Source organism: Haliaeetus albicilla, chromosome 11 (genome assembly GCF_947461875.1).
Source record: "Haliaeetus albicilla chromosome 11, bHalAlb1.1, whole genome shotgun sequence".
In the NCBI taxonomy this organism is placed as follows: domain Eukaryota; kingdom Metazoa; phylum Chordata; class Aves; order Accipitriformes; family Accipitridae; genus Haliaeetus; species Haliaeetus albicilla.
In genome coordinates, this window is record NC_091493.1 from 20,914,109 (window position 1) to 20,940,441 (window position 26,333).

Consider the following 26,333-nt stretch of genomic DNA (forward strand, 5'->3'; position numbering starts at 1 on the left):
TACAAAGCCAGTAGCTGCTGTCACCAACAGTGAACCGAGAAGAAAACACCCGTGAACCCTGTACTAAAGCACAAAACCACCTCCTATCTAATCTACTGACTTGAGAATTTGAAGATTGTGGTATAATATCAACACTGAGAGTCTGGATTTTTTGTTCATTTTAACTACAGGAATTGTCAACAGCTGTATTACCTTACAAGTGTTCATTCACTCAGCCTGACCCTGTTGTTCTTCCTCAGGCTACACCCCCACTGAAGCCAGTGGAAGCTTTGACTTCTCAACTGGGCCCTACATTAGCTGGATGAAAAGTTCTGCTGCCTCTGGCTGTACAGAGGTTAAAGATAGGCATCTGCCCTTGTGGTAGAAAATTGAGATAACTGGACACACTCCTTTATGTCCATAAGGATAAGAAAGGTCCACAGAAGAGTTGATAATTAGCTGTAAATAACAGAGTATTGACAATAGTGATATGATTATTATTGCCACCCATTTCTGAGTCAGTTATACAGTTTGGATGTGCCCTCCCCTCCCATTCCCTTCCATCCCCTGGCAAAAAAAATCAACCCAATCCCCTTGCTGCAAAACACTTCAGACAATCAAGAGCTTATCTAGGCATCTCTGTGATTTTACAGTGTTACACGTATCCTAGTATCACAAGAATATGTTTTACCTTGAGGCAAATGTTTTAATTTATGTGCATGTGAGCTATTTGCAATACCTCCACCAAATGGAGCCCATATAACCCGTCGGATGGCTTTCACCCAATCTTCCATTTCATTCTGGGAATTAGCCATGAGCAGGAAAGCCTCATGATTGACAGGTATCTTTTCCCGGTCCCCCGCACCACCTGAAAGACAGAATACAAATCTCTTTTAGCATCTAGTTCAGAAGAGAGCAACCAATGTTTAAAACCACCAAAAGTCTGGGTCAAAATGATGAAATGATTATTTTAATTGAGCAGTTTTACACACAATTCCTACTCATGTGCTGCAGCACCCACAAAGCACAGGTTGGTAGAAGATCAAAGCAGAAATGCAAAATGTGCATTTCCAGTGTGGGAACCTGGAAATTGGTTATTGCTGGGACAGCAGGTACAACAAGTGAAAGCGCAGGCTGTAGGACCCTACAGGAAGAGTATGAAATGAATTCCACGTACCTGTGCTGAGGTATTGAGAGATTATTACCCCAAAGGGGGACCAAGTGAATCATAAGACATTTTAGTGCTTGAGATGCAGAAGTTGCAAGATCATCATCCACTTTCCACAAGTCCCTGGCAATTTCTAGTCTCAATACAGAAAGAGACCCATTCTGATATTGGATCCAATTCAGAAGGAACATTTTGAAGAGGAGTTAAGACTTGGGGATATGAATCTGACTCTCCCACTTGAAATAAGAACTTTAGGAGCTGTTAACATTGGCACGCAATATCTCAGGAAAGTAGTGACCAGAATATCAAATGCATAGAATATCCAATGCGCTCAAGCTGTCATACACATCTGTCACTTGTGGATACTCCAAGACTTACATTTTCAACCTTCTTTTCCCATTTTCTTTGTAGGTCAGCACCCACTTCAGTCAGTTTAAATCTTTCCCTCGTCCCTCATTTTATGTTCCAAAGCCAGATACAACCTAATGAGGACTGCATAAACACATAAAAGCTTTATTGGAGCAGCCTCTGTATAAAAAGGCTACTGATCCTGTCCAACACAGCAGCTGCATCACTAGCGCCCTGGAGCTTCTCCATCACCATGGAAACTGCCTTTGGCTTTGCTACGGAGATAACATCTTAGCCGTTGTGTCACTGTCATTTCCACGCTTACATGGCTTTCAGTACTTACTGGCAAGCTAAAGCTGCCAGCCAGTGCTGAGCAGCTGAGATTGCCTGTCCATGGAATTCAGAGATAAGAGTGGGACGATGGTATGCTGTGGTTTTTGCAGAACTGATTTAGAGTACACAGAATGTGTGCCTCCTAAATCCTTGCTAATCTGTGGAAAGGAGCAAGCTGGAAGCTGCCTGCAAGCCAAGGAAGTACTTTTACTTACTATTAATTGTTTCCTGGCCTAGACACACTTATGGATCATACACTGATTTGCAAAGCAAAACAGGTAAAATGAGATGTGTTGGGAAGGATTTTGTGGCTCTCTGAGATACAATTCACTGAACTCAGAAACTGAGGCAGTCTTTCAGTAAAGAAGAGAGATCACAGCCACCTGAGACTAGGCATGCAGCTTAAGAAACAAAAGCCACGATGCTTTTTCCCCACATGTATCCAAATTCTGCTTCTTTCCTCATAGCATCCTCTCAGACAGTCTCCCATTTTTAACTTACTGAATGATTCACATTCTTTAAGATGTATGAAGCAGGACAGCTCTCTAGCTCAAGGCTAGGATGCAGGCATCTGAATAGAACAAAGCTCTACCATACTCCACTGCAAGGAGGACATACTTCATCCTTTACATACAGAACTGTCAGAGCAGGAAATTACAGTCTGTGAAACTCCTTGTCACAGCCTAATTCTTTTCCCAACATAGTCAGCCTTATGGTGAAAGCAGAGGTCACGAGGTCTAATTCTTGTACCTTACCTGGCAGACGTATTGCCATGCCCTTTCATATCTTACAGGAGATACGACAGCAAGAAAGGGGCTTTTCATAGTCCTCCACACACATCAGAAACAGCGGTTCAGGATCTGGCACATAGATGGCCTGAGCTCAAGCTAGCTCTTCAAAGGAACAAAACAGTCTCAAAAAAAAAAAAAAAATCTACTGTGTGGGTCACATCACCAGTAATCAACTGAGCTTGGTCAAGGTAAAACCAAGATCCTGTTCTTAAATTTAAGGCACCCAGCTGAGTTCTTGCCCACCCAAGCCATGAAGGACAAGACCAGAATCTTAGCTTAGAATTAATTACAGACTGCAAATTTAGTCAGAACAGCTAAACTAACCCATCCAAAGATTACCATATGAAGCATAATAAACAGAGAAGGATGAAGATGACTTCTTATTGGACTTCTGCAGAAATGGTGTCTCAGCATCTTCCCACTGAATCGCTGTACCACAGGGACTTGTCTATAACTCCCCTTCCCTTAAGATGTTACTTTGGACCAGCCAGCTGCCTTCTAAACCTTCATGGGCCTTTTTCACGCAAGCATTTAGGGAAAAAACATTTATATTTCTATTTGAGTATGTAAAAAGTAAAAACAGGATGGGGGAAAAAAAAGTATTCCTGTACATGCTAGAGACTCTGCCAAAACCTACATACAGCTCCTCCGTGGTTGGCTTTCCCCACTGAAACTTTAAATAGGAGCAAGGTCATGACCCTACAAGCTGCCTGTGGGAGAGTTAGTAGTAACTAGTCACATAAGTACAAGCAAATGAAGACAACTCCATGCATGGAGGCTAGTTTAGAAACAAGAATGCACTTCAGAATTGCTTCTTAGAGAAAGCCTCCTGTGTTAGCTTGACACAAATATGCAGTGGCAGAGCATGCAGACCCACTTATAAACTAATTTTTTTTTTTTTTAAATAACATTTTAATCATGTTCCTTTCCACACATGGCTGGTTCCTTTCACTACATCCTTGAGGCAACAAGCAGAACTAGAGTTCCCTAAAGGGCAGAGTTCAGACATGTCTCTACGTTGCTGTAACATTCAACAGGTTTTGAGTCTCACTAGTCACAAGAATGAGAAACAGCCAAATTCAAATACGTATTTGTTCTTAAAAAAAACAAGGAAACAATGCCACATACACCTTCTTCAGAAGTCCAGAATTTTACCTGAAGTTCACAGATGCTTTCCTTTTCTGGGCTCAACCCCAGACCAGGATCTTGTTATGGGTTTCGGATTTGAGTTGGCAACACAAACACTGTATCAATTCAAACACCCTAGTCTTTAGGAATTGTTTCAGGAAAACGATTTTAAACCTTCCTGCCTAGAAACACTTGGATATGGAGTTTTAGTTTTGCCTCTCACAGCAATATGAAGCGAGCATTCAGATACTGCATTCAGACATCATTTCTACCACTAACAGAGCTCCAGCCCTTACTACGGTTGCCGTTAGACTCTAACCCCGAAGCGCACAAGCGCTACTTCTGCTGGACGAATCAGAGCTCTGGCTACTCAGCACCATGACAGCGAGGAACACTCTGCTAACAATTTCAAACACAGACAAGGGCTTTTCATTCCCTTGAACAGAACTTCTCACTCATCTTTAATCGAGCTCCTATACAAGCAAGACTGGCCCTCAGAGACAAACTCTGCGTAGCTCAGGATTGCCACAGGCAGACATTCCAGTCCTTCTGCTCAAAGCTGCTTTCATCTCCACACCAGAAAAAAAATAAAACTGTCTGCAAACACAGAGTGCAAGCACCTCAGTAGATGTGGCAGAAGCAGGGGGCTTAAGTTTGGGGATGAACAGTCCACCTGCTTCAGCGTTAACTTATGACCAGGGCATCCTGCATTCAATCACCTGCTCTGGGGCAGATTTCCAGTGCACATTGGACAAGATGCACTAAATTCCATCCCTATCCATAAAGCAAGTTGGCAGCACTACTTGCCTCCCTCCCAGGTGCACAGAAACTGAACAACTTCAAGACCAGGAAAGGTGATGGCAACCATACAGGTACCTCCAGTAAATGTAACAGCCTAGAAAGATTAAGGGACTTGTTTTGTTACTGCTTACCATCAGACGGGCTGCAGGTCCCAGCTGACTTTAGTGCTTTGCCACCCCTGTCTCAAGGTATCTTTGTCAAGTTGCTTTACATACACTGGTAGGTATCTTTGCCTGAAGCAAACAGCATAGCTGCAGGCCCCTAGCTGCATTGCATGAATGCTCTCTCTGCCAGGCCCAGACTAGTTAAAGCTAGCAGAATTGCTCTCATATGCTGTCTGCTTATGTGGTTTGTGCAACTGCATTTCATATGGCCTTGGAGCCATCTGCTGCTGATGTCAGCTGTATAGCGTTCACCTCAGAGTAACATGCCACCTCCTAATCCTTAATAACAGTCCTCCTTTTAGCTCTCCCCTATGCCTTACAACAGGGAAGATTAAATACTGAAAGACTGGGGTTAAGTGACTTGCTGAAGGTCAGATGGAGTGTTGCGACAGCAGCAAGAATCACAATCCACATTTCAAAGCCCTCTTTACTGAAAATTCTTCCTTTTTGACCATCCTTAGTCTGGTATGCGTTCACTGGAAATTGCAAAACATAAGGCTGCCATTATGCTGTATTTACGTGTCTTGCGCTGTGTTCCTGCTCAAAGAATCTGTAACAGACATTCAGTTGCATCTCGTCCTTTATACAGCTGTTTCCAATGAGGAAACATGGCAATTTTTTGTTTGCCTTGAACTTCATTCACTCAAGCTTAGCCTTCTTAATATCAACATTTGTGAAACCAAGCCTTAGATCCCCTTTGTCTGTATGGAAACAGAAGTTCAGGGGGAACAGGACTGGACTTCCTAACAGGAGATGTTCCTGCCCCATTGCATGTAAAAGGAGGAACTTTTCTATTCTCAAGTAAAGCTGCTGTCAGGTTCTGCTGCAGTTGGCAGCTTCTTTTTTTGTTCAGACCATTTCCCTTCCTTCCACCCCCCCATCTGGTTTGCCTTTCACCCATTTCTTGCATCATTCTGCTTACTGATGTACTTGTGTATTGTCATTGTATCAACTCTACTGAAAATTTACACAATTACAAATGCTTGCATGTGTGTATATATTTACATGTTTGTATTGCTTTGGTGTGGATAGTAGCGCGGTATTTTCAGTAAGAGTGAAATTTAGTTGGCCATGTGCATGCTGCTGCAGCAAGTGGGGAGGCAAACGGCAGTTCAAGGCTGAATTATGAAAGGGGTGGTTGGTGGGTAACGCAAGGCCCAGCTGACATGTTTGCCCTCAGTACTAAAGCAAGTAGTGACAGGAAGCCTTTGATTGCAGACAAGCAGCAACAAAGATCTTGACAAATGGACAAAAACTAGCACCCACAGCTGAAAAGAACAATTGCAATGATTCATCTTCCCTGACCTGCTCTTCATGACTGTCTTAAAGGTGAGTATCAGATTTGGGGCTCCAAGATCTCCCCGACAATGAAAGAAGGTGAAAAATGAGGTAGATTAATTCTGTCAAGATTAAGGGCAGCTTTATTAGGGGGACTCTTTCTTTGCACAGCAGGAAAAAACAATCAAAAAAACCCCAAAAAACAAAACCCCAGTCTTGAACTTTGGATTATGAAAAGAGACAAAAGAAATATTAGTGAGTAAGCAAAAGGTCATTAAGAGTGCTTGGAATAATCACTTGAAACCTAATTCCATTTCTTCAATCATTGCCTTTGATTCTGGCTAATGCTGAACCTCTATCCTGAGCACCCTCCCCCCGAAACAGAGTTTTCCAAGAACCTGAATGCTAGAGATAGACCCTGTCTATCATACCTGAATCTTAGGTTAACCTGCCATCAGCATGCAGTTTAAACTTGACTACAACCAATAACAACTCTACTGCTTTTCTGCTGTTTTTTTCCAGATGATCCTTTAACAGAAGGGAAAACTTGCTGTGAATACAAAACTGATCTTGAAATGCTCCATTTAGGCTACTTGAGAACAGAAAAAACAGCAAGAAAAATCTGTAGTAGTCAAGGAGTGACAGATAAAAATAAGGAAAACTGACAGGCTCTACAAGGGTATGATCAGTGAATAATTGAGCAGTACAGTAAACATTGATGTGTGCTTGCCATGATTTTTGTATTTGTATCTTATCTATATCCACCCACCCATCTATCTATATATGGGATATCCAAGTTGGAAGTTGATTTGGAAGCTGAGAGAGTAAACTCATGATCACACTTCAAAAAGCTTACAAAATTAAGAAAAAGATGAGGTTTGGGGATTTGGTATCATACAGAATGAAAATAAAAGAAACAAGCTTTGAATCAAAAGAAATTTATTATATCTCAGTTCCAATGGACAACATACTGGCAATTTTTTCCTAAAGAAACATGCACCTTTGTAGGTGAAGGGTGTTTTATTTCCGCAGTTTGGAAGGAGTTTGAGGGGATTCTAACATTCAACTTTCATTGGTTGTGTCAATGAGGAAAGTGAAATCTTAAATACCTTTTATTGTATTGAGTAAGTTCAGCTCAAATTGACATGGTTCAGATTTTCTTAGGGCAGGATTTACAAGCAGGCACTAAAATCTCATTGACTTTTCAGTCAAATATAATACCTAATTTCCTTAAATACTTTTCAATCCACCAGGTTTAATGATAGTTATAAGTAGAAGATGATCAAATATTCAACTAAAAGTCCTCGCAGAGGATTTCTGTGAGTCCCTAAATGATTTTTAGATCCCAGATCTCAGACCTCATCCCAGAGAATAAAGCAAAGGCAGGCAAACACTCTAAAGCCACTGCCATCTATGAACTAATCCAAAGGCCCTGTGATCTGTTCTCCCCTCTCATGCCTTCTGTGGTTTCAGACACCATTAAAGTGCTTTTTAAAAGCACCAACAAAGAGATTAGACCTCAGAACTGTGGTTTCTTATGCAAAAATTCTGACAAGATTTAACATGAACAGAGGCACTACAGCTTCTCTGTACTCACACACAGACTACAGAAAACTCTTAAAAAGCTAAGGCTAGTGCTCTATTTCAGTTGTCAGGATCAAGTGTATGATTACTAAAACTATATGCAAGAAATGAAGATTTGGTTTAATCTTTGGCCTTTTATACATAAAAATTGTATCAGGTTAGCTTGACTCTCCTTCCTGGAGATGCCTTTCTTGATAACGTGTGTGACTTGTATTACTCTAGATTTATCTATTAATTAAACTGAAGAACTGGTTAATGCTACCAATCACTTTAAATAAACCAAAACCTTGAAAATAAACAAACCCATATTCCAGGTAGGTGATGTCACACTCCAGAAATTATGGCAAACAGAAAAAAAGATGCAAGATAAGAGGAAGGAAAAAAGACAATTTCAAGTACTCTTAAAGGAAAAGCAAGTAGCATTGTACACAAACGCCACCTTGAACACGTGCTTATAAAACCTGCTTACACATGTGTTCAGTGCTTTGTAATGTTTAAGTCTAAAAAAAAAAAAAAAAAATCAGCTTACGTAATGTGCTTTACCTGCCTTAGGCTGAACTATGAGAAGTTTCAGTAAAAAAGGTTCAGTCATTTTTAAGTTACACTTCTGGCATTAAAACGTATTTATTGTAATAGTACTCCAATGCTCTCGTGCCTCCTTGTTTTCAATTATTTGACATTTCAGAGAGGAGACTACTATGCTGCCTGGGATGTGCTGCTCACTGTGGCCATAAAGTACAGTTTAACTTGGCTAAGGTAAATTCACAATTGTGGGAAGGCCACTCCTACTGCAGCAGCACAATATTTAGGGCTGAGATGAGCCCAGGTATAATATGCAGCTGCTAAGTACATTATTTTTTTCAAGGACATAACATCCCCCTTGTACCAACACAGCTCAGGCACCATTCCCTCCAGCTTCCGCCCACAATTACTTTGCCCCATAAAAAGAACAGCCATTAACAACGATCACGCTGCTGCCTCCCTAACTAGAGAGGTTTCAGGAGTCTGGGAAACATGCCCCCAACTCTGTATAGTATCCCTACAAGCAAGCTGTATTGTTATTGCTTTGGGTTTTGTATCAGCTTCTGCCAGCTAGCAGCAAGAGATGAAATCTCTCCAACGTGGTCACAGCTAGTTTAGGATGCCAGCAGAACTATTCCAAAGAGGAATTGATCAACAATAACTAACATGAGGAGCAACTACTACACCAGCAATTGCTAGGAGCTCTATAACACCACTTCGCCAGTGTGCTTCATACTGAGTGTGAATTCTAGAGTACCGATATTCTAATTATGTCCAGCAATGCCTCAGGGGTTAGACTGTGAAACAAGTGACAGTTTTCTCAGTTAAACCCTTGTGGCTCTTGACTCAAATGTTTCCTGATAGGGGGTTACTGTGGAAACTGAACATGTCCACTTCAAAACCTAGATCATAACAGAGATAGCAGCAGCTTCTTAGGTGGAGCTCTCAGTGTGCAATGGCATGGTCGCTGCCTCTAATGGCAGTATCTGCTGACAAAGCAGAGAAATTCACAGTATGGTGTTGCCTCTGCTGACACCAACACTGTTTTGTCTGCCAAGCAACAGGTATCTGCCACCTTGGCACCAGCTTGTCACTGGAAAAACAAAGCTCCCACTGGAAAAGAATCTGAAGGTGTTGGGAGCCCAGGCTTAGTTGTGGTTCAGCTTCTTCCATTTGCACAAACTTGAGCCCCAGAGCTCACAAACCTTTCCTTCAAAATCTACCTGGCAGGTCACCAGGTCTTAGGGAGCTGTTCATCTCATGAAGTGCCTGCCTTAGAATGACAAAAGGACAACTTCTGTCCCTCTCTACAGGTGTGCTGGAACACAAAAGAAGACCCTAACCTTGCAACAAAAATCAAGTCTGTGGTGGTGATGGCAAGTAGGGATGACAAAGGAGAGAAAGAAAAGGTTGCACAGCTTTTTGCCCAGCATGTTTCATAGACAGCCTTGTAGCAACAGCAGGCTCCTTTTCCTTACCCTCCTTTCTTCCACTCCACAAAACTAACCCTTGCAGTGTTTCCTCAATGTCTTTCAAATCTAGAAAGTTACAATGAGCCTAGCTCTTAATAGTGTTGCAGCATAGAACTGTCTGGGCTATGCAGAGCTCCTGGTCATTTCACTGTCCTCTCGTTTGGACGGAAAGGAAATGAATTTTTCGCAGGCCAGCAGAAGCCACACACTCACAGGGAAGTGATTCAGGCCAGCCCACTGGCAGAAGCGGTGTGCCTGCCCCTACAGGGCACACTCCAGGAGAGATCTAAATTAAGGCAACTATGAATCTGAGGGTACAAAAAAAAGTTACAAACGTATGTACGAAAGACTCGGAAAATAGTGGCAAAGCAGGCCACATGTTTCCATGTGGTTCTCCAAAGCAGCAAGTGCTCAACACTTCTGAGGAATGTATCAAATTATATATTCCAACTGTGGTTATGTTTACACGCCATTATAAGGGAGGAAATTCCTTCCTGACCAAAAATGATGATACTTCATGCTTTGAAATATCTGAATGAAAATGACTGGATAATTTTTATGCATTACCATGCAACCACAGGCAATTTTCTAATTCTCATAAATTTCTTCAAATCTTTAACATTGAAGACAAGAATTGAGGGAAATTTTAAATCCTGACAAGAAATTACTTATCACAACATCAGAATGGTAAAGTCTGATCTATTTTTCTTTAATAATTTCATACTAGAGAGATAATATCCAACTTCTGCATTCTTCTGGAACTGTAATGCTCACATTTTCCGGGTCTGCTCACTGATAGGAACCAAGTGGTTCTCATGCCTTCTAAATAAGTCTCTCTACAACTGTCTTCTCCTCCTTGACCCTCATAAGCCCATTTTTAATTCCCCCTGTACCTAGTCCACCATGAAACCAAAGACGTCCTCACTGTATTTTTAAAGGACTACATGTCTCCCATCTTAGCCAGTGCCCTGGACTTTCAACTAAGGAGAATGGAAGTGAAGCCATCTGCTGCTACAGCTTAGGCTGTACAGACCAGAGCTTTTAGCTGAGCCTGTAAAGACTCCGATTCTCTGTAGACTGAATACAGAGTTCCGTAGAAATTCAAGCCAACCAATTACAAACATTATTATTTTCTTCAGTGAAGTGACTGAAGCTTTACAAGCAGTTTTGGCAGCAGCAAATAAATGAACTATCATTAAGGACTCAACAGTAGCAGACTTTGTTTTCACAAAAATGAAGTTATTTGTTGCATTAATGCAGAAAAGGGATTGAAATGCAAAAGAATATATACTGCAGGCCTTTGGGAATGTGTTGGCAAATTTGGAAAAAACTCTTGCCAGTATTAATGATAAGACAATGTAGATGGAAGTACTACTGTTCTAAATCCAAACTTGTGAGCTCACGGATATTCTGATCCAAGTCCATAGTCTTGTTATAGTTTGCACAGAATAGTTTTATAGCAGTCTCCTCCTGTATCTGGCTATGCATTGGGTAACCAATGAATCTTCTAAACATGACTATGTAACACAGCACTCTTCACCATGCAACAGTGCTCTTTGGCAAAAAGGAAAGTTCATACTTGTCACTTGGGCTTAGCACTGTGGCCGCTCAGAACACAACCAGGAATGGCTAATGGACTCAAGGTTGCGCAGATGCAAAAAGTGGGGCCCTCAATTCTTTGCACTTTAGGACAACTGTCAGTGAACCGCTAGCAGAACAATGCTTAGAAAAATCAATTCTAACTCTCTCCACCCATTGGCAATGGACAAATTCCTCCCAGTTAACAGCATTATCAGAAAGTCCATAAAAGTTCCTTTGAAGTGGTTAATCATTAGCAGATGTAACCTCACTTTTCAAAAACATGCTGATTTAGATCAGATTTAAACAACAAATGAAAAGATCCTGTTAGGTAAACAGGTCATCCTGAGAGACGTCTTCAGCTGGTGGACTTATTCCCACTGAAATTCAAGGGATTGCTGTACAGAATGTTTTTCTCTGAGACTCAATGGATTTCCCAGCAGAAGTCCAGCCTGCAGCATTCACTGCCACTATAGCATACTCAAATACTACAGATGTACCCTTCCATTGCATCCTATCCCATCTTGCTGCTTGTATGTCTCCTCCATGACAGGCCAAAGGCCTGCACATAGGTAGTGTCTCTTCTGACAAGTTAAGATATTCACCTTTACATTGTAGAGGCAGACAATAAAGCTCAAGTGCGTATCATTATTAGAGTCCACAGCGCAGTTCAGGATGACTGCTTGTAGAAGCACGTTTATAGTTTGGGACTATTCACTATTTTCATTGCGCACAGCAAAACCACCTCAAGCATTGCCTTGCAAGCTTCCACTCCCACAGCACAGAAAGCTCACCAGCACCAAAGCAATCAGCCACTGACCTGTTGCTGTCCAGCTCCTCCAGACAACAGCAACCTGCTTCTGAGCTGGTACAACCTTTCCTATCTGTACATCTCAGTACTCGCGGACTGGAGCAAACTCCAGTAAAAAGTGACATCCTTCCTGCAGAAATCCTTGAATGTCTGCTAGTCTTCCTAGATCTGCATGGCACTGTAGTCTAAGTATTCTGTCCTGGCAGTCTACCTCCAGAATGGTTAGCTGGCAGAAGGCAAATCCTTGCATTTGAAAACCTGGATCAGGTTAGAAAACCTCCACTACACCAGCATGCACAGTCTCTTAGCAAAGCACACTGACACCTACTAAGGCCTACACTATGCTGCCAGAAGGTCCTTCAAACCATCTTATGCTCTTTGACAGTTTACAGTCTTTGTCATGCTTCAAGCAAAGGCTGCTGATCAAAGCTAGATCACAGTCCTAGCCAGACAGAGTCTCTTTACTAACAAGGCAAACTAAAACAATTTCCACAAAGGAGCACGGAAAGGAGACAAATGCTCAGGAGACATTACAACTCACAGGAATGTGCCCCAAAATTCCTTAAGTCCCACACAGGTAAGTGCAGCAACCAAGTGTGATAGTGTAACTTTGTCCTGGTGTGACAGTGCCTTTGCAGCATGGATGTTCACACTGGCTAGCCAAATTCTAACTACACTCCAGTTATCTCTAGAGCAAGAAACGTTACCTTATGAAAAATCTCCACTTTTCCTAAGCTTAGAATCAAGTACCAGATAAAGGGACAGAGCAGGTTTACCACATGCAGTTTACACATGCCAGTTTAGGACCCACATATTCTGAGGAAACCCAGCCACCAATGTATTTTATGATGTTCAAATACAGAAGATGAATTTCTTATCCCATGGAACAAAAAAGCTTTGCTCAATGCACATTGTGATATACCACAGATACATTTAGCCCAGTTGGTCCACTAAGAAAAATGAGAGCAGGAAATAAGGCACATGAATCTGCCTTGTGAGCCTCCTCCCTCTCATCACCCTGCTCCTCTCTTGAGAGCACAGAACTCTCGCAGAACATCACAGGCAGCATGTGTTATAAGAATTTTTGTCTTTGCAGTGAAAGGCAGGATAACAGCCAGAAACCAGGATCTGCTCAGCCAATGACATGGTATATTAAAAAGCCTTCCAACTTCTGTTTCAAAACAAAGAAATCTTGATAAGCCTGAAGCCAGCAGCTGCTGCCAGCAGCATGCTGCCTTCCTTACCTTGGGGACACCTGCTGAGCTGCTGCCTGTTTAATATTACATTAAAACAGCAGCTTTCCAGATAATGAATTATATATCTGCAGTGAAGCTGTGGTACTCAGGAAGCTGGGGAGGACAAGGTTTGGAAATGGAAGAACCATTTGGGTTAATGGTCTGCAAGGGTGGTGGGGGGGAATCACTGATGGCTTTATGATTTGTCTGAGCCCCAGTCAGGTAACAGAGGGAATAAGGAGAGCATGGGAAGTGCCTCCTTCTCCTCCCTTCCCCATTTTTTACTGACAACAATCAGGTAAGTTTGAAAGTCCCTAAAAGAGCATACAAATCTAAGGTGAGGGGAAAAAATGACAGAGCTATAAGCCTGCATGGCTTGTGACTGCAGCCTGTTTTACTGTCCTAGCATTAAAGACACAGAATGTCACCTTTTACCATTATTTTTATTTAAATGGTCCACAGTGTGAAAGCAAGAACCCAACACAGCAGTAAACTATTGCCTTGAAAGTCTGATCTCTGTCAGTTAACTCTCTTTAAGAGAGAACTCAATCTATAGTCTCTGAAGCAAATCTGCAAGCCACTTGCCAGACACAGCTCCTCCATCCAGCCTTCCAGAAAGGAGGTTTAATAGTTCTCTTGCCTTGTATAATTTAAGTTAGATGATCAGGGTACCTAGGCATGAAACCATTACACAAAAATGATCATAAGGAGTGAGCATATATGCAAATGCATAGTCAAACATCTGTAAGCCTTAAATGCTCCCGTTTGCAGATATTCTAATCCTGTCCATGTTAGAGTCTAAATATGAGTGAAGGCTGATTCTAAGGAGGCAGCAGATGGTAAAAAGACTTATCCTAAGATCAGCTTCATCCAGTCCAGTTCTGTCACTTCTCTGTCCAATTAAAAATGTCCAACACAGCTCAGACTGCCTTTTTCAGGTAAGGAATAGTCATACCACAGTAACTGCAAAACAATGTTATGACAAGTATATGCAAGCGAAAGTGATTTCAGAGTATGCTTTAGCTATGAACAAATAAATTAAAAGAACTCAAAAAAGATGTTCCATTGCTGAAATATGCTTGTCACATAGAACTAAACATTAGTGGTTTGGGGGAACAGGCACAGAGAGGTTAAAATTACTTTCCAAGGTGCATCAATGGGGAAATGCTTTTGCTGCATTAAAAAGAAAAAAAAAAAAAAAAAAAAGCCTTCAAATTCCACAGTGAGAAATTCCTACATACCAGTGGAGAACTGAGATACAGACACTCAATGATTTCCAGTATGATACCGACTAGCGACTAGCAGAGCCAGGAATGAAAAACAGAACTACCACATCCAGGCACCCTGGATTAATCAAACATTGATTCTCATAAAGCAAGCAATACTGTTTGGAAGGTCAGTTGTGTGCAACTGCAAAGGCAGTGCCTGCCCTAGAAAGCAAAGAATGAGAGAGAACAAGCTGAACAGCATGAAGATGTTCCCCCAGCACAGGAGAGAAAGCAGGCCACTTTCTTACCAAAGCAGTGCTCTCAAAATGGGAAAGCCACATTAGAAATAGGAGCATATTGCGTCTCAAAAAGCTGTTCCTTTGCTCAGCAGCCCCAGTGGTTGCCTGGCACCTTCTCTATTTGGAGAGGTTTAACCGGCGAGCTGAAGTCACCACTCTCTCAGCAGCATACGCATGGCTCATTGAAAGGCACAGCAGTGTGTTGGCCAGCTCTGCCTCTCGAGCACTACGCTTCTTGGCAGCGCTGGCCTCTCTGGCTGCTGAATCCCAGAGCCCTGTGGAGAGTGTCCTGGATCCCACAAAAGCCTAGACAGTGGTTGGATAAAGCCCCAGTTCCACTCAGATTTTAATACTGACGAGGGAGATTTGCACCAGAGCCACATGGCTCTTCAAGTCATTTGTTGAATGACAGACATGTCTCTGTGGTGCCCTGCCAGCTCCTTTCATATCTCCAGGCCCATGGAGTCCAGCACACTGTTTGCTGGAGTCTCCAACCCCTCAAAGCAGCAGAGTATACAGCCAGGATCCAGACTGCCTGTGGGCTCATCCTCTACTTAAATGCCTTGCTTTGATCCCAGACACCTCACTGCAACATGTTTGCACCTTGCTGCAACTGAAAGCTATGGCATTAATTTCTTTTGCAGGGGTTTGTAAGATTGATTTCTAGTCAAGGAAACAGTCCTAGAAAATAACACTCTCACCAGTTCAAGGGGTAACATAGTTATCCAGCCCCCTTTTCTGCCTCATCATGAAGCTTTTGTTTTATTTTCTACGCTGGAGCATCCACTAGGTATGTGGATAAGGAGTTTAATAAAACACAAAGGGTCAGGTCACACTGCCTGGGCTTCAGAGCTCAAAGTAAAGCAACACACCACCTCAATTCCTAGGTCCATCTAATGATGGAGCTATCCAGCTCCTCTTCCCTCCCTGCTAGATTGAACTGGTGGTGTATGGTTGACTGGACAAAGTATTAACATAAGAAGAAAATCATGATGGCCTCTTTTCAACATGACTGTCATAGGCGCAGAGCATCTTCATCTCCAGTCCTGGCCCTTATTCTCCTCAAACCACAGTGTTGTATGGATTGGATGCTTCCTTTCACTGAGGTAGCCTCTCTCAACTTCCCTAATGCATATAAAACCACGCGCCCTGTGAGCACATCAGAGGAGGAAAACAATCAGGCGCAGACAGAAAGGAGCAGGAGAAGCAACAGAGCTCAGGCCCAAATCCTGCCTTTAGCATGGCCAGCCCTGGAGGTCCACACAGACAGAAGCTCTGAGCATACTAAAAGCAGACACTGAAAGTCTCATAGGTCAACATCATGTAAAAATGACCTAGTCAGCAGCCATCAGATATCCTGAGGTTGCTCGGTGTGGGCTGCTCTTCTCAGGCAGCAGCTAACAGACTTCCTCCCAGGAGTGGCAGCCACATCACTTGTCTGCTGCACATGGCATTTTCCCCAGCAGCTCTGTTTGCTGAACACAGAGTGAGCCCACAACATTAAAGAACACCCCCCTCCTTTGAAGCTGAGATTGTTTGGCTTGCCTGGCTACAAACTAAAACTGTGCCTTAATCATCCAGCTTTGAAGTCCTGTAAATCTACAGATGCAGCAAAGTAAGGACCACTTGGCAATAAAACATTCATTATTACATTTTTTTGTATTAAAGAGGAAAAGGCTTTGCTGGAGCTGAAACTTTCTTTTTCCCCACTAGAAGTCAAGAAGCAGGTGAAAAACCAATGGTGACTTGCCAGATCAGAGACAATTCTGACTGTATGACATTTTATAGCCCAATTTTGAGTAGTGTTGAGCTAGTGCTCAGTGAATGGCCAAAGGAAAACAGAAATTTTATTGTAGGAAGACATATGAGAGAACAGTGGGTTTTAACAACAGACTGCAGAGGTTGATAAATGTTCTTCATTGTTTCGACGCTTTACTTAAGCTGGGGGTAGGGGGGAGTGTAACTGATAGGAATTTGATGGTGCTTAACACTGGTAAAAGGAGAAATAAAGGAGCCCTTACTTGTATCTTCCAGAATCTGCTGTAGGTTTTACCAGAGGGTAAGAGTAGGCTGAGGATACATCACCAAATGAGACCTGCAGAAAATCTCCATAGGCACAACAGTCTGCAAAGCAAAGGATGTACAGCAAGAGAGAACACTGTACTTCAGCTCAGCTGTTTCATTTCAGGGGTGTCTGGAAGCTCTCTCAACCCCTACAAAATCAAATAGAGAATTAATCCAAAATGCAGTGTTGCCTGGCCTAGAATACCAGTGAGAAGATAAAATGGAGCATAGTGAGAATAAAGCTCAACTGGGGAGAAACAGGATTCAGCTACAACTTGGTACATTGTCCAAAGGGCTAAGAGGCAAAACCCTGCACTGCCTGGGATTTCAGGCTGTAAGACTTTGGAGAATCAGGTCCCAGTTCCCAGCTCCGCTGGCCACTTCCTGCATTAATCTGGACAAGTTCCCTCTCAGGCTGCATCAGGATTGTTTACCTGGGACTTTTCTTTCCCATGTGACCAATATTTCTGGCCATGAACTTGTCCACAGACCAGCTCCTGTCCCTAGGCCATCTGAACCTGTAGGAAGGAGATCATACACAAACCTCACCGCTCTTGCTGGCTTGCTCCTTCCCTGTTCAGAGACACAGAGAAGAACAGCAAGGACAGATCCCTTGGAGCCTGTGGCTACTATAGTTTTTGTGCAACTGCACTTTTGATGCTATGCCTAGGACACTCTGTAATCATCTAATGCCTTTTAATGACCACATTTACTTACTGGGAAGGATCTCCTTACTCAGACCACAGTAAAAACCTCTGTAAATGAAGTGCTTTCTGGAAGGGAGCTAGAAGGGATTGCCTCAACTAACTGGATGGAAAGCGGTTCAAAAACTGGCAGGAGTCCAAGCTCTACAAAGCAAGATTAGTGACAGGCTGACGTTAAACAGCTCGTGGAGATGCCCAGCTACCTCAGCACTCCCCACTCAAATACATAGGTTCTCCCTTCATGCTTTGGCACTTCCCTTCCCAGAATGTCCTGGAAGCAAGAGGAGAAAGGTTAGCATAGAGCAGAATAGGCATCAGAAGGAAGCAGGATCCCTACCCTGCTAGTGTGCCTGAAGCAGGAGGTATTCTGGACAGCTAAATGGATTTCACAGATCAGATATATTTTGGCAGAAGCAGGCTTAGAGAGGCAACACCCTCTACCCTCTTTGGCACACCAAGATGCTTTTAGGGAAAACCTATTTGGAGTGTTCAGTCAGCTGAAAATTTTCACATTGGTAGTGACTCACTAAGAATACAACTGCTTGCTGTTGGCTGAGCTTTCCTCAGTCATCTCTTAAAGGCCCAGATTATGCTCATGTTGATTCTGGTCTTAAATGGTCACTTCATAGCCCCCTCTTGCTTGCATAGGCTTTGCACCAAGCTACTGCTCCCAGTTCCTCACTGCCTTCCTATGCGTGCAAGACTTTCTTGCAAGGCTGAGCCCTAGGGCTAGGCAAATCACAGCCACTGCACTGTGGCACCAACGGTGGCTCCCAGCAGATGCAGCACCACCGAGTCTAGGCCTACAGCCACAGCTCCTGCCCCTGCCTGCTGCTTCTGGAGGCTTAGCCCTCTCCCATGCCAGCACAGCATCTGCCCGCACAAGTGGGAATGCCAAATCATAGCAAGGCAGCAACAAGGATCAGCTGACTAGGCAAAGGATTGAGCAGTGAGCGACTGCTCCCCACCTTCAAATTGTAACCTTTAGAGGGTCACACTGACCCATGCTGGATGTCTAAAGCTGGGCTCCAACCCTAAAGTGGCTGCTGTGCATCTAATAAATCACAGCTTCTTGACACAGAGGGGCAGGTATTGAGCAGGATGCACACAGCCTGCTCTCGTAGCAGGCATCAGGGCTGGGCAAGTTTATCTTCAGGTGCACCTGTCAGAATAGCCTTACCTTTCCTGGCTGTACCACCAGCCCTTTCCTGCAATGCCTTCCACAGACGGAGGTAAGGCAGGCACCTTTCCTTAGTGTCTGTCTAGAGAGACATTCTTAATGTGGCATATGCTATAAGGGAAAGAAGCACTGGTCAGCTGAGTGCGCCTAGCAGACGAGCAAAACAAGGGAGCAAAAATTGTTCTATGCCCCCTTCTAAAGTGGCATATATAGGTACACACATACAACTCCAAAAAAAGAACTTAGCAAAATCAAATAAAGATTTCAATTAAAATCTTTTCTCCTTCTTTCTAATAAAAACTTTGCTAACATGACTGTATCCTTAAGAATTCCTGAATGATTGTGTAAATCTGTGTACATGCACACACATTTTGCTCAACAAAATACCAAAAAATTGGTACCAGCAGCTACAGGTCAGCTTAACTCAGTTCTCACACCCCAACTGCCAGTTCTTGTTGTGCAATCCCCTTCTAAAATAGGAACCCAGTAGGAAACACAAAGGTAGGTTAAAGAAAGCAAATTTCCATTTCTTCAAAACCTTTTCTTCAACTTTAAACCTGTGATGAAAACCTATCCAATTCTACCTTTTAGCTATGCCTTAGAAACAATTCATACTCAAACAAGGAGTTTGGAAAATGCATATATAATGCTTAGCCAAGCAAGCAAGTCAGATTCCTTAGATCCCCTGGAATTGATGCATGTCCCAGCTACAAGAAATCACTGCCGTTTGCCTTTATGAAAAACCCACATCTGGACTGTTGGCTAGATAACAAATGTCACAATAAAGACACATGCAATGGAACAAGAAAAATACAAGCAATGTGTTTCTCTATTAAGAGTTTATTATGTTGTCAATTTTTATAACACTAGAGGCAAACTACTCTCATTAAGAGTTTTACATCTACCTGGAGGTAGAACAATCACATTTCCTGGAAAAGCCCACACAGCCATTCTCAAAGCAAACCTCACAACAGTGAGCTGAAAATCTACGTGGAATCATGCACTCAGGTAACCCTACACAGGAAAGATGCTAAGAGGAAATACGCTTTTCCATCACTTGGTATGATTTATTTTAAGTTATTATTTCAGTGCAGATTTTTTTAAAATGTTCCTTTTGGACAAAAGAAACAAAAATACTTGAGCATTACTCAGCTACCTACCTAAACTTATCTGGAAAACAAATATACACAGTCATTCTGTTGCTGTTTTGTTCTGTATTAGGGATTCCATCCCTGTGCAAAACATATGTTCCATATTTAAAGGGTTAAACATTCTCTCGCTTAGTCGGCTTTACTGAATGTAAAATGTGAGATAATAACATACACTGTATCTTGAACCAAAAATGCACACAGCATAATAACCCCCCCCGTGCTAACCAACCAGCAGTATGAACAGATCCATTCCCACTGCTTGTTAATTCAAAATAAATTCTTTACTGTGATTTAAAGCAAAACAGACAACACTAAACACACCAAAAATATCATGACTTACCCTTTCGGAGACACTTGCTTTTCTTAAGATATTTGGCAGTAAAAAACGGCATGGCTGCAACACTAAGGTTTCAGCCAAAGCTGACCTTTTATTATCAAGTGCTGAAAGCAAAATGACTGGACCAAAGAGAGAAAGCAAATTATTATACCAGATCTTTAAAATGCTCAATGATGAGCAAAGGGAATTCAGAGTGGGATAAAGTATGTCAAGTTGCACGGTGGGGATTGCAGATATCTTTCTGCTCATTAGCACTGCTGTTCTGAGTTATTTAAAGTGTGCTCGGGGGAAATGAGGACAATTTCCATGACAATATGTACAGTATCATATAAGGAGGAAACATTTTTTTCAGGCAGAACTTCTGCATTACTCAGCTGCCACAGCAACTAGCAATATGTTGAGAAGGGAAGAAGAAAACACATCAGGTTTGGATAATGTAAAAAACCTGATTCTATTAACCAGTTCTTGTCTATAGTAGAAACTGTATCACTGTAAACCTCTTATGTCAACTCACTGGGCTATCTCCTCATTTTCTTCTTAGGCACTTCTGGAAAAAAGGAAGCCTTTTATTCCAGACTGTCATCCCACTACCCTATGCCTCAGTTTCCCTGTCTTTCAAATGGGGTAACGATATGGCCATGCTTGTATTTGTAAAAATCTTTGAGGCTTTTGGGTAGTAGGTACTAAAAGAACAAGTGCTTAACCCCATTGCTTTGCCCTCCGTGATTATGGCTGTTTATTTTCCCTCACTCTGCCATGCTGCTTTTAAGACCAAAGGCCACCTAAAAATCTCTTGCTTTTATTCAGCCAAGATGATCTGATATGAAAATTCAGCCCTATTCTTGTTGATTCTGCTGCCTCTCTGGAAAACTTAAGACAGTTTTGTACAGACTTCATATCCTTTGTAATTCCATAAAGTTGGGACAGTACATTTAATGGCAATGACATTTATCCACATACGCTTCCTCCTAGTTATCTACCTCTAATTCACTCAACCACAGCATATTGCTTGGGCAGGCAACATCTCAACCCTCACTCCTTGGAATATAAAGGACAATGCCAGAAATTTGACTATGCAATCTTGGGCACATCAGTTTCTCTATGCCTCAAGTCTTCCCATGTGTAATGACTAGAAGATGGGACTCACTCTTTTAAAAGCTCATGGACTTGTAATGGAAAACACGTAAAATCAAAAGATCTATACTTCCACGGGCGCTTTAGCTCTCGGCTTTTACTGCTTCCAGCCTTTGGGATACTGCCAAGTCATCACTGCACTGAGGTGCAAGTAGGCAGTTACCTGAAAGCGAGAACATTTATAACCTACAATCAATAACCTATTGACTGGCTGGATTTGAAGTCAGCTTTGTAGACTAGCAAACTAAGTGATCCAAATGAAACTCGTACTATTCTTATGAAGTAAAAGACTACACAATTCTATAATGAAGACTGTATAAACTAGCGGTGTGCTCCGCAAGGTAGAAAGCTAATAGCAGGGCCTTTTCTTGAATCATTTGTTGTCAGTGCACAAATATATATTTATTTTTTTTAGGAAAGCCACGTTTTATGCTCAAGGTAAATCCATTCAGCATGCAATCTGAAAAACTTCACCATAGTTTAGTATTCATAAATCCTCAAATGCTCAATAGGATGCCACTGTTCCTGTATCTGTACCACCATACAAAAACAAAACAAACCAAAACCAAACCAAGTCTCTGCTCTATCATTGACAGTTTGTAAATCAGCTGGCAAGCTTTCAGACACACAAACAATTCTTCCATAGCAAACTTCAAGCTAATGTCTGGTTAACTTAATCACATTAACCTGTTTGAGCAGAAGGGTACTTAAGCACCTATGGAGCAGAGAGGAACAACAGAAAGGAAAGAGGTGAGAAGAGAGTCCATATGAGTCAGTGACACAGGCAATTGCCACCTGTGAAACCACTGCAGGCTGTGGATTGGACTTGGGGAATTCACTTGATCTTGGAATGGGCGGCCAAGCTAGTTACTGCCTTCCGTTGGAGATGGCCCAGTACCATCTGCTTCAGAAGCTGGAAAAATCTTGCACACATTAATGTGCATGTACCTACTACCTCTGTTCCATCCATGATCAGACTGGCACACACCTCTCCCCCAAAGACTGGGGGACACAACTATGTGTGAGTATGGAAGGAACTGGCCTAGCAAAACCTATCTACACCATTTTTAATCTGGAATCAATGCCTGATCCTAATCTTACATCATCAAAGACAGCTCAAACTTTCTCCCAGATCTAACACAATTTATGGCCTCACAAATCCTTCCACAGATATCTGGAAACTTTTGGGTGAAGCGAGCACTTTCCATCACTGCTAATTCCTTCCAGAAGACCCCAAACAAAGATTTACACTAGAATCTGGTTATTTTGAAAGAGAAACTCAGCAGTCGGGATGAACTCTCTGAGTTCATCCCTGAACCTCATGACACTTCCTCCTGCTGTCACTGTGTGGTACATGGGAAAAGATGTCATGCCCAAACAGCCCTTGTAACATCCCCTTTATCCTCCAACTTCCTCTTGCGAGCAGATATGCCCCCCACACAGTGACACACCAGGCGGGAGTTTCTGCCAAAGTCAGTCTGCCTTTTTGCTCACAGTAAATTAAAAAAAAAAAAAAGAAATACCCAGTAAAACCCAGCACTACAAGGGAATTCCCTTCTCTGCCAGTTTAACACAGGGTCAAATTTAGACTAATGCAGTAATGCCTTCCAGCTGCCCAAGAATCTGGCCCTTTAATGACCTTGCACAAAACCCTACTGCTTTTAACTCCAGTATCCCTATATTCTGCCTCATTTCCAACTCACTCTGCCCTTGGAGCTAAAAGCAGAGGTCGCCCTCCTGTTAGACTTGCAATTTCCAGCGATAACTTTGAACTTACACAAACAAACATTTGTGTGTCTCATCCAGGGCAATGAAACACAGGCTCCTTCTCTTTCACTCCCCACCTCTTACCGTCACAACCTACTTTGAGGAACTCTAAGACCTTGTATCTTCATGATGGGGGAACTGTTTATTCTTTATCCTTTAGTATTTTTCTGTTGCTCAGGCATAGCTTTTTTTAGTCAGCCCTCCAAACAGACAGAGATCAGGTGAAAATTTCTATCCTGACAAAAATCTGCAGACACCAAGAGTAGACTGAATTGGATCAAAACAGTTAAACGTTATCATTCAGCCAGCTTTCAGTCCGCTTCCTTTAGTAGTGCTTTTAGAAAGGACTAGATACAAGCAGGACTGCAAGAAATCCAAATATTTTTCTGTTATGTATCATCACTCCAAAAACGCATTAACATATAGTTATTGGGTCCCTCCTCTTCTGATCCTCCTCCTTCCCCCAACTTCAGATTGCAGTTCACAAACACAAACTGACTGCAGAGTTCATAGAGCACAATCTTTGCCATTAGCAGCAGGCTGGCTAGTGCAGAGAAGAGCACCTATGACTCTTAATACTGCATTTTCTGTAACAAGGTTCAGTATCAGGTTTCAAAATGCTTTACTAAGAAAGTCAGCATCATCTTCCTCATCTTACAGATGGGAATTGGAGAAACAGATCATGACTTCTGTACAATCACCACAAGATTACAAAAGGGATTAAGAGGGAGATTTTTCTGAATGTACGTGAGTGATGAGCATATAGTATTTTGGTTCCCCTTCTCTTCTCCTGTGGCCCAAGAGGATTTTACCACCTTAGAGGAACAGTGGAGTGACTGACAACAGACATGAAAACTGCTGCTTTCTATTAAAGGTCGTTAGTTGTGGCCACATGTTGGAATTTTCCACTGAATTACAGCCTTGCGGGACTTTCTGCTGTTATTTCCCACCTGGGCAAAGTCAGCATGAAAGTCAGAGAAAAAGGCAGTAAGACTCTACCTTATTGTTAAAGCAACTGATCACAGCCAATGTGATAAGACTACATGGCTCTTATAGCCCTTGAATGCAGGGGATGCCAGTGACTGGTGGGAAGGAGGAGGAGTGGAGGTGGAGCAGTTGCCCTCCATCACCCAGTAACATGATGCTCTAGAGTGGCAGGCAATGGAGAAGCAGGCACTCCTTCTCTAACTCCACCACCATGTCTAGGCTGGAAAGGGCCAAGGCTCTGCAGCCCAACGTGGTAAATGAGCAGGCAGGTGGCTGTCAGAGGATGGCATGGCCATGTGCCAGACAAAAGCTGCTGTGCTATACAAGCCCTGACACAGGAGGGATACAAGATGACTGCAGTAATACTCAGCCCAGCCTGCTGCCATACCCCCAACTTCTATTTTATCAGATGGAGAGAGCATGTACTCAGGGTACCCATTTAAAAAGATTTCTCTCCCCACCCAAAGTGACCAGGAGAGATTTCCATCTGCTGCTGACTGGGCTGATAAAAGCAGCCTTTTTTCCTTTCAGCAGTTTAGAACTCAGCCTACCCTAAAACAAGTAGGGTCATTTTAGTCTGTGACCACATACATAAATTGTATCTGCAGAACAAAGGAATCTCAGGTCAATTAAAAAGATCCTGTGGCTACAATATTCTTCTGGGAAGATGCCATCTACATATGCTTATTACAGCCACATAAATCCCACCCCCTCACTTGCCTCGAGCAAGTAATTGTCTTTCAAAGCAAGCAAAGTAATTATTTTTCCAACATACTTGTCATCATTAATTATGGCCAGAATAGCCAAGTAGGAGCTCATGCCTGGGCTTTTAAATGCTTGTAGCTAGTTAGCATGGCTGCCTGTAACTTTACAGCTTTTTTTGCAGCGTTAACATTAACATACTATGGCTTCATTAAATCAAGGCACTCACTGATGAGCTAAGTATGATTCATCTGCAGAACACTAAGACCCTTCATGCTTATCTGTCCCATAGCAAGAATGGGGTTTAATTTATGCCTACACTATGGGTATATTCAAGCACCACTGGCTGTATTCCTACCATCACGTTCAAGCAAACATGTTCCAATGAAGAAAAAATTTTCACGAAGATTGGCGTTTGCAGGAATTAAATGCCAGAAGTCCACTGAGTTAGAGGCATGTCACTTCTCCACCGGCCACCTTTGCAAAGCTCTGTGGCATTAGTCTGTGAACATGTGATATTAACTTCCTAAAAACCAGAATGCAAACTTTGGCCTGGCTCCCATACTTCTCCCTGAGCCAAGCCTCCCACTGAAGTTGATGGGACTTTCCCTGCATAAAGGCCACAGAATTTGCCCTACTTTTTTTTTCTAGTTTAGCAGGGTAGGGGGTGGGAGGGGAAGAGATGCTATTTCCCTAGTATGTCTCTCTATTTCTTTATTCTGCTTACCAGGACCCTTCTAAACTGCCTAAACTGAAGAGGGTGATGTGTTGAAAAGCCACTTGACATAGAAGATTACAATGTAGTGTGAAGTCCATTGATAGCTTTCAGAAGGCATTTTAATCTTAATTGATTTTTAAATGACATGTTTCTAAAGTAACAGTGACTTTTGTTTGTCAACCAGCCTGCACACAATCTGGCTTCTGAATCATTGCCACTCCAGGCATTCACAAATTTCAGGTCACCCCACCAAAATCAGGAGACTGGCTTCCAACCAATGGGAATTTTTCATTTATTTATCTTCTGTTTTCTGAGCTTTTACAGATCCTACTTGGATCTTTATTTTAAGTCCATAAGCAGTAAGAGACTTACTTTTTATTACTGGAAGGTACAAGTTTTACATAATCATAGTATTCAGAATTAGGGCTTATTATGTGTTTTCCCTTAAGAGGCAGAGCATATGAATTCAGGCCTACATATTTCTGAATGGGAAACCCCACAGCCTTGTTACAGTTTTCTTAATTCACTTTGGAAATGAAATAAATGAAATTATGTACGTACCCAAACCAAAATGAGGACAGAAATGTACCTATAGCACTAACAGCAGAACAGGACAAAGTGGTAAGCCTACAGTGCCTAGTTAAAAGATACTGATACAGCAAACTTATTCAGTAACACATTTTTACTGCTGGAACTAAGTGCAAAGCGTGGCTTTTAGTGACACATAGGGGACAGAATAAATCACTGTAAACCTGCAAGCATTATGAGAGCAGGGAAGGAGCCTTTCCTTATATCCTCAGCACAGGAAATAGGTGCAATTTTGCTTCTAGTCCTACTAGCAAAAAAGTTTAGCAGACACCTGTCCTCTCGACCACAAACAGGATAATGAA

General features: G+C 42.3%; 1 protein-coding gene across 2 annotated transcripts in view; it reads right to left on the reverse strand.

Moving 5' to 3' along the window:
* ARHGAP22 (Rho GTPase activating protein 22) overlaps positions 1 to 26,333 on the reverse strand; it is a 162,332-nt gene that overhangs the window by 46,411 nt on the left and 89,588 nt on the right. The window contains exon 4 of one of the 2 annotated variants that reach the window (XM_069796549.1): positions 719 to 847. In XM_069796549.1, coding sequence (XP_069652650.1) covers positions 719 to 847 — 129 coding nt within the window. Of the gene's footprint in view, positions 1 to 670; positions 848 to 26,333 lie in introns of both variants that reach the window. The other variant, XM_069796548.1, reaches the window with a different exon arrangement.